At 40.1% G+C, this 17,536-nt stretch overlaps 1 protein-coding gene across 5 annotated transcripts in view; it reads right to left on the bottom strand.

Annotated features, from left to right (window-relative positions):
- Window positions 1–17,536, bottom strand: part of fgf13a (fibroblast growth factor 13a) — a 117,501-nt gene that overhangs the window by 32,855 nt on the left and 67,110 nt on the right. Inside the window, exon 1 of one of the 5 annotated variants that reach the window (XM_042418796.1) lies at window positions 935–1,058. The exons of the other annotated variants lie outside the window; for them this stretch is intronic. Coding sequence (XP_042274730.1) covers window positions 935–965 — 31 coding nt within the window. The 5' untranslated portion in view covers window positions 966–1,058. Of the gene's footprint in view, window positions 1–934; window positions 1,059–17,536 lie in introns of those variants that run through there. 5 annotated transcript variants of the gene reach the window in all.

The following is a 17,536-nucleotide window of genomic DNA, read 5'->3' as shown; positions in this document are numbered from 1 at the left end:
GCGGTGTTTAAGACGAATACTGAGGAATAAGTAGTGTGATGAAATAAGAAGCAAACAGCCTTAAGCCAATGATAAACTCCCACATAATTAATATAACTCAGGAAACATATAAAAACCTGTGCCTTTCCACCTTTAAGACGTCTATCCTCACGTAACTTTTACAGAAGGCTATTACGATTTTACACGATGAAAATGCCAACCTAAAAAGCTAGAGTCGACGCTATTTTTTTTTTTTTTTAGCCGCAGTATAAACCTAAAACCAAGGGTTTTGCTCTGACACTAATGTGACTGTCATTTCCGACCCGATACTGTCATCCTCTTCACTCCCAGGCTTTTCTTCAGTCCTGGACAGAGCACAGTTAAAGCCTAACCAATGGTGCCATCTACAGTCCTCAAATCAAAACTGTTGTAGACGTTTTATTTATTACCTCTGATTAATAATAAGACAGTCAGTAACACACCTCAGGATTATGCATTATGCCTTGTTTAAAGATGAGGCGTCGCAAAATAAAGTCTGACATCTTGCGAAATGGAAATGCAGTAAATATTGCCATAATTCTGTAAACTAAACATTACAGTTAAAATATAAACCTCCTACACGTGTTCTGAATAAACCCAGTCGAAAAGCTCTTAACCAAACAGCATCAACACTCCAGAGCAAAACAATGAAGACAAACTGTCAAGCGCTTAAGGCATCTGCACTTCAGCACCATGGACAGCTCCAAGGCGGTTAACTATTGCAGAGTAACAAGAAAATCAATCACTTATCAATAGAATAAAACACTACTACAAGCACTACTAAAAAGCATAACTTCATAAACCATTTCACTCAAGATAACTTGGGAGGATTTGTCTAAATAACACTTAAACATAATTTGAAGTAAAAACACAAAACAAGTACAGCATAAATTCTTCAAGAAGAGCAGCAACCTACCTGATACAGATTTTCTCAAGGGAAAAGTCATGATTCTCTACAGCTAAACCAAAGCAGTGGCTCGGATACTTGCAGTCCTCGGGTGGTGAAGTGAAGGCGAGTAGTCTACATTCAGCAAAGTTCAAGCCAGACAACTGTCAGAGGCGTATAGTGGAGAAGAAAGCATCGAGGCGTGGCCATCAACAGGAAGATGTAAAATGCTCATTAAACATTCATTTAGAGGTCTTGTTGATCCGGACAAACACGGGCGTATGTCCGATGTGTGGCGGCGCTCGGCGGGGTCAGATTGAGGAAAAGTGATTGAAAATGCAGCCTGAGATTGTACTTCCTTCTTGGGGCAGAGAAGACTTTGCTCTCATATTACAAAAAATTATGTAAAATGATCCGATAATGCGTTGACTAAACCGGTTATACAGGCCTTTCCACTTTCGACTGAAAAAAATATCGATATACAAACGACCGAGACAACAACAGGCCTTAGTATGCATTAGACAAAGTGTTTTTAACAAGGACAATTCTCTGTCCTGTGAGACTGTAGAGGCAGTTTCTACAAATCTTCCAGCTAATACTGAGATTGACCAAATATGACAAGGGATTATTTATCAGCACCACGGCATAGATTACTGTCCATGATGTGTGGTCTCTTGGTATGCTTATATTTCAAATTAAGTCCAATTATGTTAGGCCTGTAAGTAAAGTTAAAGTATATCTCTTTATAGACGTGGTGACAAACTGGCTTCAAAGTGAAAGCAGTTTTATTGATGCACTGCAATGATAGACTAAATAATTAGATATAGTGAGGCTCACTATAAGTGCCCCTGAGGGTTGGTGTACTCTCGCTGACTATACACTGTTGTGAACACTAGAGGGAGCAAGTGGACTGGCTATCAAGAGTAGTATGTCCATCCTAAAGGGAAAATCCTCATATTTAATATGCAACATACAGTATATTAGACATGTATCACTCTAAGCAGAGCATCATAACTTAAATTAATTATTTAATCACAATCACATCAAATTAGGGTCTGACTCTTTGAGCTTGACTGGCATCATTTTAATATGTAAATGAGCTTCATTTAATGTTGAGCTTATAGTTGTGAATCAAAAAATGCCCTCATTTCACAGATAAAGTCACAATTATTCACTATTTATACAGCACTCCCAGTATTTGTCTCTAAATGGCAGCACAAGTGCAGTCCATTTCAGATTCACAAATAAAAACTGAGAGCTACACACATGAATATTAATCAATAAGTGTGGAATTTAAAGTAGTGCGGAATTGCAGCACCTTTATAAACAGCTATACAATATATACAAATACCTGAGTGAAACAAGAAATCAATACCTTATTATACTGTGAAAATACTATGCTGACCAGTCAACCATGCAGAAGCAAGTACTTTTCTGCCCTTATAAAAGGTTAATTTATTTTTGTGGTTATGTATTGAAAGCCTAAATCTCTACATAGGGATATAAATTGTTCAGTGGTCAATACCAGTGTATTGATTAATAAGGGATGTAGCATAAATTACATGAAGCATACTATAGAGATAAGAGCATTTGTTTTCCCTTTCATTGTCATTGATATGCTCCATAAATGGCTCTCCATAATGGCAGAAAGAGGGAGTGATCTTTGCCGGAACAGTCTAACCATTAACTCACATATTCTAAGAAAAGATGGGCACTATAGGTTGTTTGAAGGTTAAACTTTGCTTTATATCATCATTATCTAAAGAACAACTGGTGACTTAATATACAGAAGCAATAATACCCATAAGGGCAATTTTTACTGTGATGGAGAGTAAACACTTATGTACCATACATGCACAGAAAGGCCATAATAAAAGGTTATTATGACTTTGTGTCCTCTGGTTCACCACCACAAGGGCACAGTCGGAAGGTTTCTTGAAAATCACATAGGCTTGTCTGACCAAGTCAAAACAAACTGTAATCTGTTATGACTGTAACTGTCTGTTCACTCAAAAAATGTAGAAAACAATCAATAAACACAGTGGTTTAAGCTTATTTAGTGAAATTACAGTAAGTTAATATCCATTAGCTGATCCATATTGCTGTTAAAGGACCCCCTTCTTGTATGGACAAACACAGAAATAACTGAGAAATTATTTCTGAACAAGTTAATTTTAATGTTGAACTCTTTCTGACACAAAAAATATTGAAGCCTCAAACTAAAACAATTTTTAAATTGGATAGAGATATCCAATTTATTTGGTAGATGAATTGTAAATGTTTTCTTACATAACATCAATCAGTAATCACTTTTTTTTTTGCTTTTAGTTAGTAATGGCATCAAATTCTGGCAACTAACAAAAGTTACGGTAGCTAAAGGGTGGCTGTTGCTGTAATAACATGTGTCGAGACGAGATTTTACTTTTGCTTTTATTTGATATTTGGAAAAATTCATCAAAAGGATTTCTTCGAGACTGGGATCTCGAAGAAATCCTTGCAGGGCAAATACAATAGGAGTAGCTTGTGTCAGAAAACTAAAAGAGAATCAACAATTACTAAAACCACCACTGTTGTCACATTTTAGAAAGAGTGTTTATTATATGTGCCGTATTCTGTATCTAATCTCAGAAATTCCTTTCTTAAATCAGGGAAAGTTTATTTGTATAGCACCTTTCAGCAACAAGGCAATTCAAAGTGCAGTTCCCTGTAAATGTGACCTTTCCTTCAGCAGCACAGCAATAGTTGATGATGCCACTATACAGTAAATATACTACGGTCCAACCCGGTGATATACATTACTGGTTCACTCTCAGAAATGTGCATAATGAACCTCTATACATCTCCCTGATTTACACCACAGCACACAGTGTCCCTGCCTGGTACTAACCAATACCTCTACTTCTGCCCTGTGCAAACACGATCAGACAGATCTCTGCGCTAACAAAAGCAGGATCCCAGGTTTTGCTTCAGTCGTACCACCACTGGTAAATCCAGACCATCACTCAAGCAGGCAGTTTTGCCCTACAGGAGGATGGCGGGGTTTATCGCTGACAGTTAGGAGGACACAGAGAGAGGGGATGAGAGTTAGGCTGAACTGTGCAACAGCGGCACTAATCAAACACCTAAGATGATACTAAAGAAAGTGAAAATGTGTATAAGCCTGATAATGTCTGTCTTGCTGTTTCTGCATCCTGTGCAGCTTGTTTGATGGAGAAAGAAAAATACAAAATAGAATTCAATAGCACAAGTGAAACTGGTAAGATAAATAAAGGAGAAAGTCATATTTGAAATAAACAAGAAGGCTTTAGGAGTGGATATTCTTACATTTAGGTATAATCTTTTAAAAGGCACAAATATATATAATATATAAATTAATCATATATATTACACAGATTGTTCTATCATAATTTGTTCTGTAGCTTTTGCATGCAGAAGCCTCAGAAGAAAATAGTGCTCTTTTGTCATCTTTGGTATATTTGTGGACTATATTTGGCTCATTGGAAGTCTACCACAGATCTATATAGTATGCTCATGTGCAAGTGGGAGTTGTCTGAAGATCATTGCATACTACATGAACTCTGCCATCCAAAAATCAGACCCAGCAAAGAGGAAAAGCAGCGATCTCTGGTTTAATCCAAATGCAAATAATGTTTCCATCTAAAAAAATACAGACACAAGTAGTGACCTCTGTAACCAACACCTCTATTAGACTCTGTAAATAAGGAAGACGAGCAAGAAAGGCACAAGGACGCACAAAGACATTCACTTACACACACACACACACACACACGCACACACACAGAAACTTCTCCCATGCTGTGTGTGTGTGTGTGTGTGTGCTTTGGTTGCTTGTGTAGCAATGTGCCATGGGTACATTAATTACTGTAGTGCCCCAGAATGCCCGTCTACTGTGGCCTCCCGGGGGCACCTTCACTGTACTGTGCTCACACACTGACACACTAGTACACACAGACACACACACACACACACACACACACACACACATTTAATGAGAGAATGGAAAACAATTATGTCTAAAGTCATGATGCAATTACGGTAGACATAGTAGTACATTAAATACAACCTGCATACAACAATTTTTATTTTTGAATACATCGTACTAAAATGCATGTATAGATAGTGCATGTGTCTATTTGATACAATACAGGCATTGCTGCTAAAAGATGTTTCTTCTCCTACTTCACCTGCACCTTCTGCTGTCATAGAAAAGGGTTGAGAGGAGGGGTAGCATTTGCCCTTCCTTAAACTGTATAGTTTTACAAGAAGTACCTTTTGATCTGTATATACATCTACCGTAACAGAGCGAGGACCGCAGGACTTCACACAGACCCAAAGGGTCGCAGCACCCTGCTGCTTTTGCCACCACTGGCCACTAGAGTGCAGAACTCCAGAGAAAAAGGAGAAGACGGGCCTTTTTGCTGCCAAGGTTGAGCATTATGTTGACCTTTGTATTATTAAATATAACCAAACAATTAAAGCCATCTCTTCTTATTAATATCCCGAGGCTGTCATGATAACACCGAGGGTTTAATGAATTTCTAAATTCAGAGAGAAAAGAGGCCTCCAAGGGCAAACACTGAATAAATGGGGAGGTTAACCTTGCTCATAGTGTTTAATAGAGGGCAAAGTTGCATACTTGGATTGTGCTCGTGATTATATCGAATATTTAATGTCAGACTAAATTAATATCTCCACATATCATCATTGCAATCTGAAAAAGCAGGATTTTTAGTTTAACCTCCGTGTGAGGGGATGAAGGGAAATATTATCAGGGGAAAAAGGAATGATCTCTGATAAGCTCAAAGGGACGCTGCTAAAACCATACAGCCTCTTGGCAGCACTCTCCTGGCTGTCTGCTCTTTGTGTGTGCACTGGTACAGTAAATCCACGACAACAGCAGCTTGCAGCATGCTAGGCCACCGGTGCCATAGTGATACCACGCGTTACCATGGAGACTGCACATACGTAAGATGGTGTGTGTGAAAGATAGAGACAGAATGAGAGAGAGAGAGAGAGATAATGTGCTCTGAGAATGGGGGTTGGGTATTGCAGAACAAGAAACCATCAGTCACTCAAGGTTCCAGTAGGGGAGGGGGGCTAGAACACAGTCATGGCTGACATGGCAAGCCCATGGCAATGATTGTGTGATCTATAACACCCCTTTAGAACCAGAGGGCTGTGTTGAGAACACAAAAACAAGAGGTTAGTAGACTGAAACCCGAGTACATTATTTCTCCCAGCGGCTAAACCAGGATGATCTCCACCGTTGGGACAAATATGCGTGCAGGCTGAGTGCAGAGAAAAAACCCTCATTGTTCATCAGTTGTGTTGCTTCCTTATTCGGTGTTTCATCTCGTGTTGAAAGTGCCAGAAAGTTTTAAAAGATTGTTATTTATTGGCAGGGTAAGCTTGCATGTTTTTAATCGCAGCGAAAATAACATCAAATAGATATATCGTTCAGATGATGTCTGCGCTGTGTGCCAGTCTGCTCCTCATTAAACCACCACCGGTTCCATCTTCATCTCACTTAAAAACGCTGAAACTAATTAGGAGCAGACAGAACGCCTGCCATTTGTCATTTAACCTCTCACCTTTTGTATAACAACTGGCTTCAAAGTCTTTGTCATCTGATCAGCACTGCCTTAGAATCTCTCACACAGAGAAAATAAATACAGATCTTTTTTTTTTTTTTACCCAAGCAAAAGGAACAAAATTCTATTTTATACATCAATAAAAGCTAAATATGGCAGTGAAACAGAGTACTGAAGCAGTTTCAAGAACTGAACACCTGCCAGACACTTTGTAACAGTTTGACTGATAATGATGGAAATTGTTGAAGAGGCACAATGCTGAATATATTTCATCCATAATGTTTATTTGCAATCTGAACCTTCACAGCTAAATATAAAATATGACGTAAATATTTAGTTATTTAATTATGTAAATAAGACATTTTAACCACTTACTACAAGACATGCTGTTATTGTGATTATAAGAGGGTCACTGAACACCACCAGCACTAGGACATAATGAGAATGAGTTGGTACATGTTTTTGCTTTTCACTGAGTGCTGTACTCAGTTGATCATTTTATTTGTGGACAAGAAATGATTCAATATTCTCTATTTTCAAAAAGTAATTTAAATAAAATGATACAGTTTGAGCTAGATAGTACATCCTGATTAAAGAACAGAACACAAATGCTAATATCAAAATGGATTTTACAGCAATTTTACATGTTCCTCTTCAACCTGTACTGTCAATCAAGAGATAACAATCCACATATCTGTGTTTGAGAGTAGACAAAATTATTAGTCCCTTGCAGGTGCTTGGTATACCTTTTAACAGCAATCACTGAATGAGACACCAATACACCAGGGAATGTATTTACACAAGCTTAACTCTACAAGTTGTCAATTCTTAGTTTATAATTGCATGTGTAGTACGTAATTTAGCTTGGAGGCGTACTGTGGGCTCCCAAACACTGTGGCCTCTGCATTCTTTGTGTCAGAATATGTGTGTGTGTACGTGTGTGTGAATGTGTGTGTGTGTGTGTGACTGCCTAGGCTGTAATGACGTGGAGAAATCTCAATCAGAGGCACCAAACGGTGTGTGAAATGGCCAGGATTCAGACAGCAGCCTGCTCAGAATGACTAATGCTGTACCAGCAATGTGCTCTCATAATCCCGACACATACAAGAGTTAAAGCTACAGGCCACACAGGCTCTCTATTCCTCTTGTCCTCTAACCAGCTGACCCTTGTTTCAGTTATGACTTCAAATAAGATGGAGATGTTTGGCAATACTTTACTATAAAGCTCCAGGTCACAGACCTTGAAGACCTTGGAGGTGAACCCCTCTGATTAAAAAAAAAAAAAGGCTGATTAACAAAGTCTAGCATGTCCTCTTTGTCCCTCAGGCACCATGAACAGAAACATGAAAAAAAGAGGCTGGTTTATTCAACGCTTGGATCGGTTATGAAACATCAATGAGATGATGTCAGCGAGCTACAGTTCTGTTTGCTCCACTAATGGAAATTGAAATGTAATATCTGTGTGTGTACGTGGATGCATCTTGTGTGCAATGTGTGTGGATGTGTCTGCCAATATCATGACCCCGCAGCTCTCAGGTCCCCTGGGGGATTGTGGGTGAATCATAACCAATGTAGTTGTAAGCCGGAGGAAGGTGGCTAAAAGCCCCTGTGACTGATTGCTGTGCAGGGAGTCCTAGACAGTGTAAATACTTTAAACAGCAGTAGGTCTTACAGAACTAAAGCCACATTACAAGGTTGATTCAATAAACAGGACTCAGTTCACATTATATGGAAAGCACTTTAGTTACATAGAAGGCTGAGGACCAAGTTCAAAGCAACATCCAGGCTTCAAATAATGTCGTTTTGGTGATATACACAAATAGCTTGGTGCACATGAAGCCTGTTTCTAGGTTAGCTACAGTCTCTGATGCCACATTACTTTTCCATCAGCCAGCTGAGGATGAGCAAGAGGAAGATAAGATCATACAGCATGCACTTATACACTTGTGTATACATAATTCAATGAGAAGCAAACACACACATAACAGACACACAGTGACCAGCCTGCCAAATCTAACATGAGTCTCTAAATGACTGTCATCAGAACAACATCCAGTATCTATCATTGCCAGCATCACAACAGGAGGTAGCCGGAGGAGGAAATCAAGTGCGGGAGATGCTCCCTTGCCAAAATGGATGACTGAACAGTCACATGTGTGAATCATAGATGGTGAGTCAATGGAGGCCCTTTGGCGATATCCATCACGGTGGGAAAGCAAAAGAGAGACAGCATTTAGGAGTTGAAAGACCATAAGTAACAAAATCACTTTTATTCTCTTTCAAGTTATCCCTCCTCTATTAACCAGAGCACACCCAGGAAATGGGCTCTTGTCACAGTGAAGAGGAACATCTGGTATCAAAGAGAAATCAAGGAAGTGTGCTACAGCCAAAATAAAGAAGCGCAGACTTTCTGAAAGTTTGTATTAATAACTCCATGCTAATTTTACCCTGTCTAGCAAGAACAGTCTTAGTCCCAGAATACAGTAAGTGAAGTGATGTTGTCCTACATATCCCCCACCAGTATGACACATCAAGGAAAGAAATGGAGTGAGATTAAAGGCTTCATCTCAGACACCAGCTGGCTTAAACTGTCTTCTTACTGATGGAGACACAAAGGAAAGCTTTGAGACGGGCACAGACTACAAGGTCATGTTTGTGTCTTTTTTTACAAGTCCCTAATATTGGACGCAATTGTCATCTTAGGTGATGGACACTTCCTAATGAGGATCATGAAAGCACAAACTAAGCTATTCTTGAAATTTAAACTATAGCTAACATGGTGTCTTGATTTAGAAATAGCAAAAAAAATAAAGTTTTAATGGAGAAAAAAATTGTGCTTTCTTGCTGGAGGGAAACGCAGACTCTTGTGTAGGTGTCTGTCGTCTCTTTCATGCAAGTATTTGTCCATTAACCAGATCTCTGTCCTCAGAATAACCCCATCACTTCCCTTGTCTGGCCTCAAGAATAGCTGTGAATATTATGCAATGAGGTCAAATGTGCAGTGCAGCGAACTGGATGTGAACATTAATGAAGCTCATTTTAGTCCGGCCACACACTCTGGATTTCCCCCGCCACCGATGCATTTCCTCAAGGAAGGTGTTATGGGTTTCATTCCCCTGGTGGGGGGAGTATGGTGCAGTGATGTCTCATGATGCCTCACTGCAGATCAGAGAGACAAGGAAGCTGCACAGAGTATAATGCTTCCTCAGCTGGTGTGTATACAGTAACTGATGAATGGTCGTATGTGGATTCCAAATCTATGGCGCCACACTTGAGGTTCAAATGATTGTGTGTGTTTATAAAAAAAGATCAGAATGTGTGTAAACATGCCAGTGCGATTGCATGGTTCAGATTGGCATGGATTATTTCTGTATACTTAAATGCCTGATGTGTTAGGTGGAACAGATCGACTAAGCTGGAAGTGACACGACAGGAGACATGACTCAACTGATGGGAGTGGGTGGGTAAATAGGTCATGTTCCCTACACAACACAGAGTATCCCACTTTTCACTTTCATTCCCTGTGCTTGTTAGTGAAGTCAGCACAGAGAGAAATCAATGGAAGTATAATGACAATGGATGGTAGTGGACCAGTGTTTGGAACATAACAGGTGGGAGGAGCTGCGCAGAGCTGATAGAGAACCCTCCAGAGCTATGAAATAAACAAAACTAGGCCAAAACACAGCAGTAAAGCAGTAGTGGCTCTCTGTGGCCTGTAGTTGGCATATTATACGAAATGCAACACTGCTAAAGAATGGCACTGGACTTTTAAAATCATAATGTCGCCTGCAGTCATAATACAGTGTTCTAATCTAATCCCTTTGCCTACATTACATGAGGATAGGATGTAAACACCAGCCTCCAGGGAAATGCTTTGTAACTGGTGACTACTTGGCCAGTGTGTACGGTAACTGTGTACTCGCACACAACTGACACTGACTAGAATCGGAGTCCTCTCTCAAAGACAGAGGGCTAACATGAAGTTACACTCACAAGTGTGAAAAATGTGTACTTTTGATTCAAACTACCTTTTGAGGACTTCAGCGTTACTCATGTTTTAGTTTAAACTTTGTTTCTCCACAACGCAGTGCAATGGAGCCGATTAAGCTACCATTAATCATGGCTTTATTTTCAGTAGTTGTATTTATCAAATTTATTTATTAATTTATTTTAGTTGTAGGTGAATCAAAACCAGACATGGCAAATGTAGATCAAAGGGAAAAAAATCTTTATCTACAGGTGCTGGCTACAGCAAGAACATAGATAAGTGACTTAAGACAAGAAATGTGATGCTTACAGTTGAGAATTTTGAAGTTCTTCAGTTTGTTAACCTAACCCTAACCCTAAACCGTTTTGCAAATGCAAAATTGTTTTATTTTGATGTATTTGTTTTACATGATTGGTGAATAAAAATGGTCTAGTAAAAACTGTTAAAGCAACTGTTATTTTCAAAGTAACCACCACCCACTGTGGCCGGCTGACACCTCAAATCAGTAATCTGACTAATCTCTCAAGCAGCATCTTATATCTATTCTACTCTTTGATTTGCTTTGCAAACAGTTAAATAGGAATGAACCCTGTGCAATATTCATGTTGTTCAATCTTGCTGTCTTTATGAACCCATCAAAAAGGATGAAGAGGGACCCACAAGATCCAAAGGCAGAACTTTTACTGCTTGTGTGTGTGTGTGCGCGTGTGTGTGTGTTGTGTTCTGCAACCGTGGCGAGAGAAGGGATCTAGAGGATTTTGAGGTGGTTCTGCCTTTTATCTCTGTAACAATGTATTTCCTGACTCACTAGTCCTGTCTGTTTATGCTGAGCAAGAGATCGACTGTCTGAATCTCACTGTACATTTAAAAATCATCAAGAAAAGCAACAGGTGTACAGTACTATTTCTGCTCAACCAGTCTACAGGATCTGCATTCAGGTTGTTGCAATTTTAGAGATGATGATGAAAACAGTCTGGATGAATTCATCACTGGGGAATACAGAGATGATTAAGAGTGGAACTCATTATCTGATTGAGGTTTAGTGTGTTCTTTGTATATCCGAAGGTGGAATAACACCACAGTGTCCCTGGTTCTCTCCAGACTCCTCCTTCTATCAGGCCCTACAGCCAGTGGCGTGTAGTAAGTCAGAGGTCATGCTTTATCATGATTGAATGATTGCACTGGTCCCTCTGCTACCAATTGAAGGATCAGTGCAAATGACTGGAGCTCATATCAAATTACTAAGGCTAAGTTCCCCTGGCAACGCAGCTGCTGCAGTATATCGTGTCTGACGCTCAGTCAGTTTACAGAAGTTGCTGCCACAAATGCGCTCATATTCAACAAGTCCGAGCAAGGCTATCTTAGTACTGCTGTAGCATAGAGAATAGGAAAAGCACTGTTCTCTAGGCATGACCCGTAACATGCACCATCATCCAGGGTCAATGTGTGTGTTTGCAATTGAGAAGATAACATGAGGAGATTAGGACATATTAACCAGTGCTTTGGCAGTCAGGAGTGCAGATTAGTAGATGGCGGCTGCGTGACACTGGCCTGTTGCGATGATGGTTTATGTGTGATCATCAGGACTGCCTCCCTGTCTGCCTGATTGCTGCCCATTACATCATACTGAACATGCATCAGAGGCCTTTGACATCCCTACTTACACACATACACACACATACCAACGGAGCAGAGCCAAGAGCGCATATATAGTATTTTGATCATTACACTGAAGAGGTACTTATTTTATCACAACATGTAAGTAACATGTTGTTTTTTGATTCACATTTTAACATTCTGATATATCATAACCTGAATTCATAACCTGAATTCATTTTCTTTTCTTGTCTTTCTTTCCTTCTGAGAATATGTATGTGTGTGTGTGAGTGAGTGAGTGAAAGAGAGAGACACAGAGAGAGAGAGAGAGAGAGGGGAAAATACCGAGACAGCTGTCAATATACGCTGCACGGCCTGATGAGATGTGCAATGTCTAATTATCTCTCCAGCCACTGGATTAGTGAGCTAACACTAATGGCTGCCATAAGGCCGTCAAACACACACGCACACACAAAGCTCAAAAATGCAGATCACACCAACAAGTGCAACCGGATAATTCTCCTAATACAAAGAGGATAGATGTGCTGTGATTTTTGGCACTTAAATATTAGAGACTTGTAACTATATGATATGGTTTTGAGGAAAAAGAGGTAGAAGGCCTTGAGGGGTTTGGTAAGTTATGTAGCATGCCTTCATTGCTGCAGTGGTGTGCATATGTGTTTGTATGTGAGCATGCATCCTGTAAGGTCTCACTGGCACCTGACAGCTGAGGTTCAGCACAGCCACACACATGCAACACCTCTATGTTGTTTATTCAGTCCAATGCACCGACCTGTCCCACTTGGTCGCTCGTCTGCGTGCTGTAAAATTAGATTTGGGTCTGTGATAATGACTCTCGGCCATCCTGTTCTCGGCATACTGATGCAAGAAGCTCGATGGAGGGTGTGTGTGTTTGTGTGTGTGGTGAGAACGGTGAAGGGGAACGAGGCTGTATAAACACACTCTGCTGGAGCTTGTTGGAGGTAAAGGGCACGTCATACAGGCCAATGGAGTTACTTACATTAGGGCTCATTTGACAAACACCTGCAGAGGGTAATGGAGGAGCACTGTGCAGTACACCTTAGTGAACACGAACGCGTGCTGGAGGGAGCTGATGAAGGTGACAGGGCTGCCAACTGGCAAGCAAGAGGGAGCACTGTTTGACAGATGAAGAATTATCATTTCATTAACAGTATGCATTATTTATATCAGACTCATCTATTGTCCTGGCACATACATTTACAATGCCCTTGAGAGATCACACTGGGCTTCTAACGATGGAGAGAAAATGATTTAACATTATCATGTTGAGTATTTTTATTCTTTCAGTAAAACTTAACCTTCCCTGTTTGATATGTAAGTATATTTTCATCCGTTTTATTAAAAAGAACTTGATACTAACTTTGAGTGGGAATAAGAGGTCTGAGTTTTTTGAACTATCACACTTGCAGGCACACACCTTCCCACATTACAATATAATACATTTATATTGTCTCTCAGATGTGCAAAGATGAAGAGGGGTAAGGTTAAGCAAACATATCAGAAGTGAACCATAAAACTCTGTAAGCATATAGGCAGATGATGTTGACAATGTAAACAGTCATTACAAGACATCATCCAAATGATTAAATATATAACTTGGATGCTTTAGCTGCTTTTTTTTTTTTTACAGTGGCTGCTGTTGCAAAGTTGGGGAGGAGATTGCACAGCACTCAGATCACTGAGTCGGCATTAAATTTGCTAAGGCAACCGAGGAATACTCTGGACACTTTCCAGACATTTAACCACCATTGAGAAGGAAGTAAACAAATAATCTGTCTCGAGCACAGCACACAAAAATACAACCAAGAAAGGAAGACGGGGGAAGAAGACAGAAAACCCTGGCTGGCTGGCACAGCATTTAACATTTTTCTTGACTAAAGGTATTTGCAAGCAAGTAAACCAACTTTTTTCCAACATCTGGCAATATCACTACATGGTATATCCTCTGTATGTGAAGGACAGCATGACTATTCTCGTCTTTAATCTGGGTTTCATCAGGCTCTCTGGAAGAGCCAAGCCGTCTCAGGGGCTGGCAGGCGACATGATGGGAAAAATTGGGTGTCTGTATGAATCTGAGCCAACAGTAGCCCTGGCCGGCAGGCTGGCACATTACTTGACTGGCACATTACCCCTTGAGATGAAACATGCAAGGCTTTACATAACCCCGCCAGCACCTAAAATGACCCTCCAACTGTCTGTATGTGCCAAACTGGCCTGTTGTTCTCTGGGTCTCCGCCTGACGTGGTGCTTAGGCAGTTGTTTCCTTGATAAATTGAAAGACGTCAATCACTATTTTACACAGTTTAGATTATTATGTACTACATACAGTACAGTAACTCACAAGTGGGTAGAGTAGCATGGACTAGTTGTGATAAGGTTGGTTGATGTGGTTCAGATTTGTAAACATGATTTTTGTAGGCTTGGTGGAACATATCATCCAAGCTGACAATGTCATTGCAGGAGACATGACTCAATGGATGGGAGTGGATAGGTAAATACAGTAGAAAAGGAATAGGGATTCCATGTGTGACCTCTCAGTTGAGTTCATTGTCACCATACCAAACCCTTATTCAGATAACAAGAAGACACCCAGTCACTGCTATTTTCTGAAGGGGAGCAGATACCAATCAATACTGGACATTTGAGACCAGTAGCCTACCAACATTTGAGAGTTAAAAAAAAAAAGTATGATTTTGTCGTTAAAAACGAAACTTGTACGTGCTTTCTGTAGTGCAATTTATTTGCACTTATTGGCACACATATATTAGGACAAGACAGATATATTTGTGATAAGCTAATATTGGCCATTATAAACTGTCACAGGATGTAGAAAACATGCTGAAGAAAAACAAAGGATTCAAAGCCAGTGAAATAAAGCCAGAATGCCAATCAGTTACAGACTCATTTACTCAGTCCTGCCCGGTCAATACTGTGTCAAATTGCCTTTCCATCGTTGATATCAAAGACTGTCAGATAAAACACATCTGATATAGCTCTAAAAATATCTCAGGTGACAACTCGATCAAAAGAGAGATAATTCAGGCATTGAGTAGCTACTTTTTGTCTCAAAATTAAGTACACAGTACACATAACTTTTGTATAAACCTCATGAGTGAAAGAAAAAGAAAGGGAGAGTGGGAACAGTCACTATACCAGCGAATGTCTGTGTTGTGACTTGGGCAGAGGAACAAGCTGATGAATAACTAGCAGAGGGATGCTGCAGTGTTGGCAGAGGACCAAATACTGTACATATTGTGCAGCCTATTGACACTGACCGGATCAAGTGGGGTTCTAGATAGCTGTGGGCAATATGGCTCAAATCTTCTATCATAGTATATGTACAGTAACTTTAAGTTTCAATATTTATATCATTGTAGTACATTTTCTGAAAATTAAGTTGAGAAACTGTTTATAGATAAAATAACCAGATGGTAATGGCTGTTTTTGGTTGATCCAGTCAACTGAATCCCTGATAAATCAAAGATAACAACGATTGCCCGCAATTGCCAGCCACACCCATAGATATTAAAGGGATGCTGCATCATGTATTCTTTGGATTGAATTGCATTTTTGTACTTTTCAGTGATGATCAATAAAAATTATTAATGATAAGCAATATCTAAAGCAACAGTTCCCATGAGGGCCAGGTCACATTTCTCAGTCATTACAGCCCCTATGTGTAGGACTCTGATTTTGGCAACCCCATGTAAAATAAACTGATAAGGAAAGAAGTACCTGAAAATCTGTGGATGAAAGCAAAATATATACTACATCAGTTTTCATAAGGGCTTTAAGGGATGTTCCACACAAAAATTCATTGCACTTCAAGTACTTTTTTTGGCAAGCATGTCAAACAAGGCTATACCAAACAGGATTTTGTATTTGTTGACTTATATATTACATCTGTGATTTAACTTCTCCCCAATGAAGGACACAACTTTGCATGTGTGTAGTCTCTACTGTATCTCGGCAGTTGTCAGCAGCCACTTTGCTAGCCTCCCTTCTAATGTGATGCTGACTCAGCAGTTCGCCTCATTGCCCCAATTAAATAGCTTAATGCTTGTTTACTCTGGGGAAAACTTACACACTGCTTGTGTCACAGTTACTACAACCTGACTGCTCTAATGAATATTCCTGTTTAGCTCAGATTTAGAGGCTGCAATGTAGTTAAATGGGAACTTTTTCCTGAATAAAACAATAATGCAGCAAGTCCATTAGAGACATAAGCTGGGATTTTAGTGTCAAGCTGGGTGAAGGTACAGTACGTCATATCCGAGTCAGGCAGTGAGAGTGATGGGGACTATCTGCGTCCAGAGTAAAGCTCCTAATGTGGACCTGGAGGATAAATTCACATAATGCATTTGGCTATAGTGTGTGGAATATAAAGCAGCATTTTATCGTACAGTACTTACATGTTTTTATTCCTGGGTATGCAGTAAATATATATAATTTTTTTCACAGTCCATTACATAAGGCACATTTTGGAATTTCATTAAAGTTAGTCTCGTAGCATGCAACATGAAAATACTGCATAATATACAGTCTGATTCAACAGATGTGGACTGCCATTAACAAGGATGGACAATGACAAACAGTCAACTTCGCTGACAAGCTACATGCTTATAATAGAAAAGTTTGAAAAAAGTTTTGATAAGGCAGATAATTTGCCACAAATACTATAATGGCAATCAAGGCATTCAATTTATATTGTGATTGTCTAGTACAGTAGCTGTTACATCCAAAAGTTGGTAACTAAATCCTCTGCCAACAAATCATTTTACCATTACTACAGTACCTATGCCATGTGTCATGCCCTCCATTTCTGCCTCTTCCTCCAGCAAGCCTGCAGCCACTCTCTCCTTATGTGTGTGTTTGTCTAAGGTGTGTGGGAGTCAGGCAACCAGCTGCCAATCATCATGATTAGCCCTGCATAAATATATGGTTCAGCCTCCACGTCTTCACCAGATCGTAGACTCTGTTCATGCAGTTAGTCATGCTTCCAGCCTTTTGAGTCTTGTTACTGTTCTCCCTGTAATCTGCATTTATCTAGTACCTGTTTCCTTGTGCTTGCAATTAACCTCAGCCTGACTCCAGCCCCTGTCTCCAGACCTCCTGCCTCATCTGCCTCCCTCATCAGCTCTGCACAACTCCATGCCCTCTGGATACGAGTCTGCCTGGCTCCCCTAAGCATTTCCCCTGCCCTGCTTGGCCCAGCTTCTGCCTGGCTCCCCTCAGCATTCCCTCTGCCCTGCTTGGCCCAGCTTTACGTCCAAGTCTCAGCCCCAGGTTTCCAGCTACCTGCTAAAGCCCTCGCCCCCAGTTTCCCAGCTACCAGCCCAGCAATAAACTATCTTTCTAATTTATTCACTTCCTCCTATCTCAGTGTTCTGCACA

The sequence above is a fragment of the Thunnus maccoyii genome, chromosome 8, assembly GCF_910596095.1.
Source record: "Thunnus maccoyii chromosome 8, fThuMac1.1, whole genome shotgun sequence".
Lineage (NCBI taxonomy): Eukaryota > Metazoa > Chordata > Actinopteri > Scombriformes > Scombridae > Thunnus > Thunnus maccoyii.
This window is presented reverse-complemented; position numbering and strand designations above follow the sequence as displayed.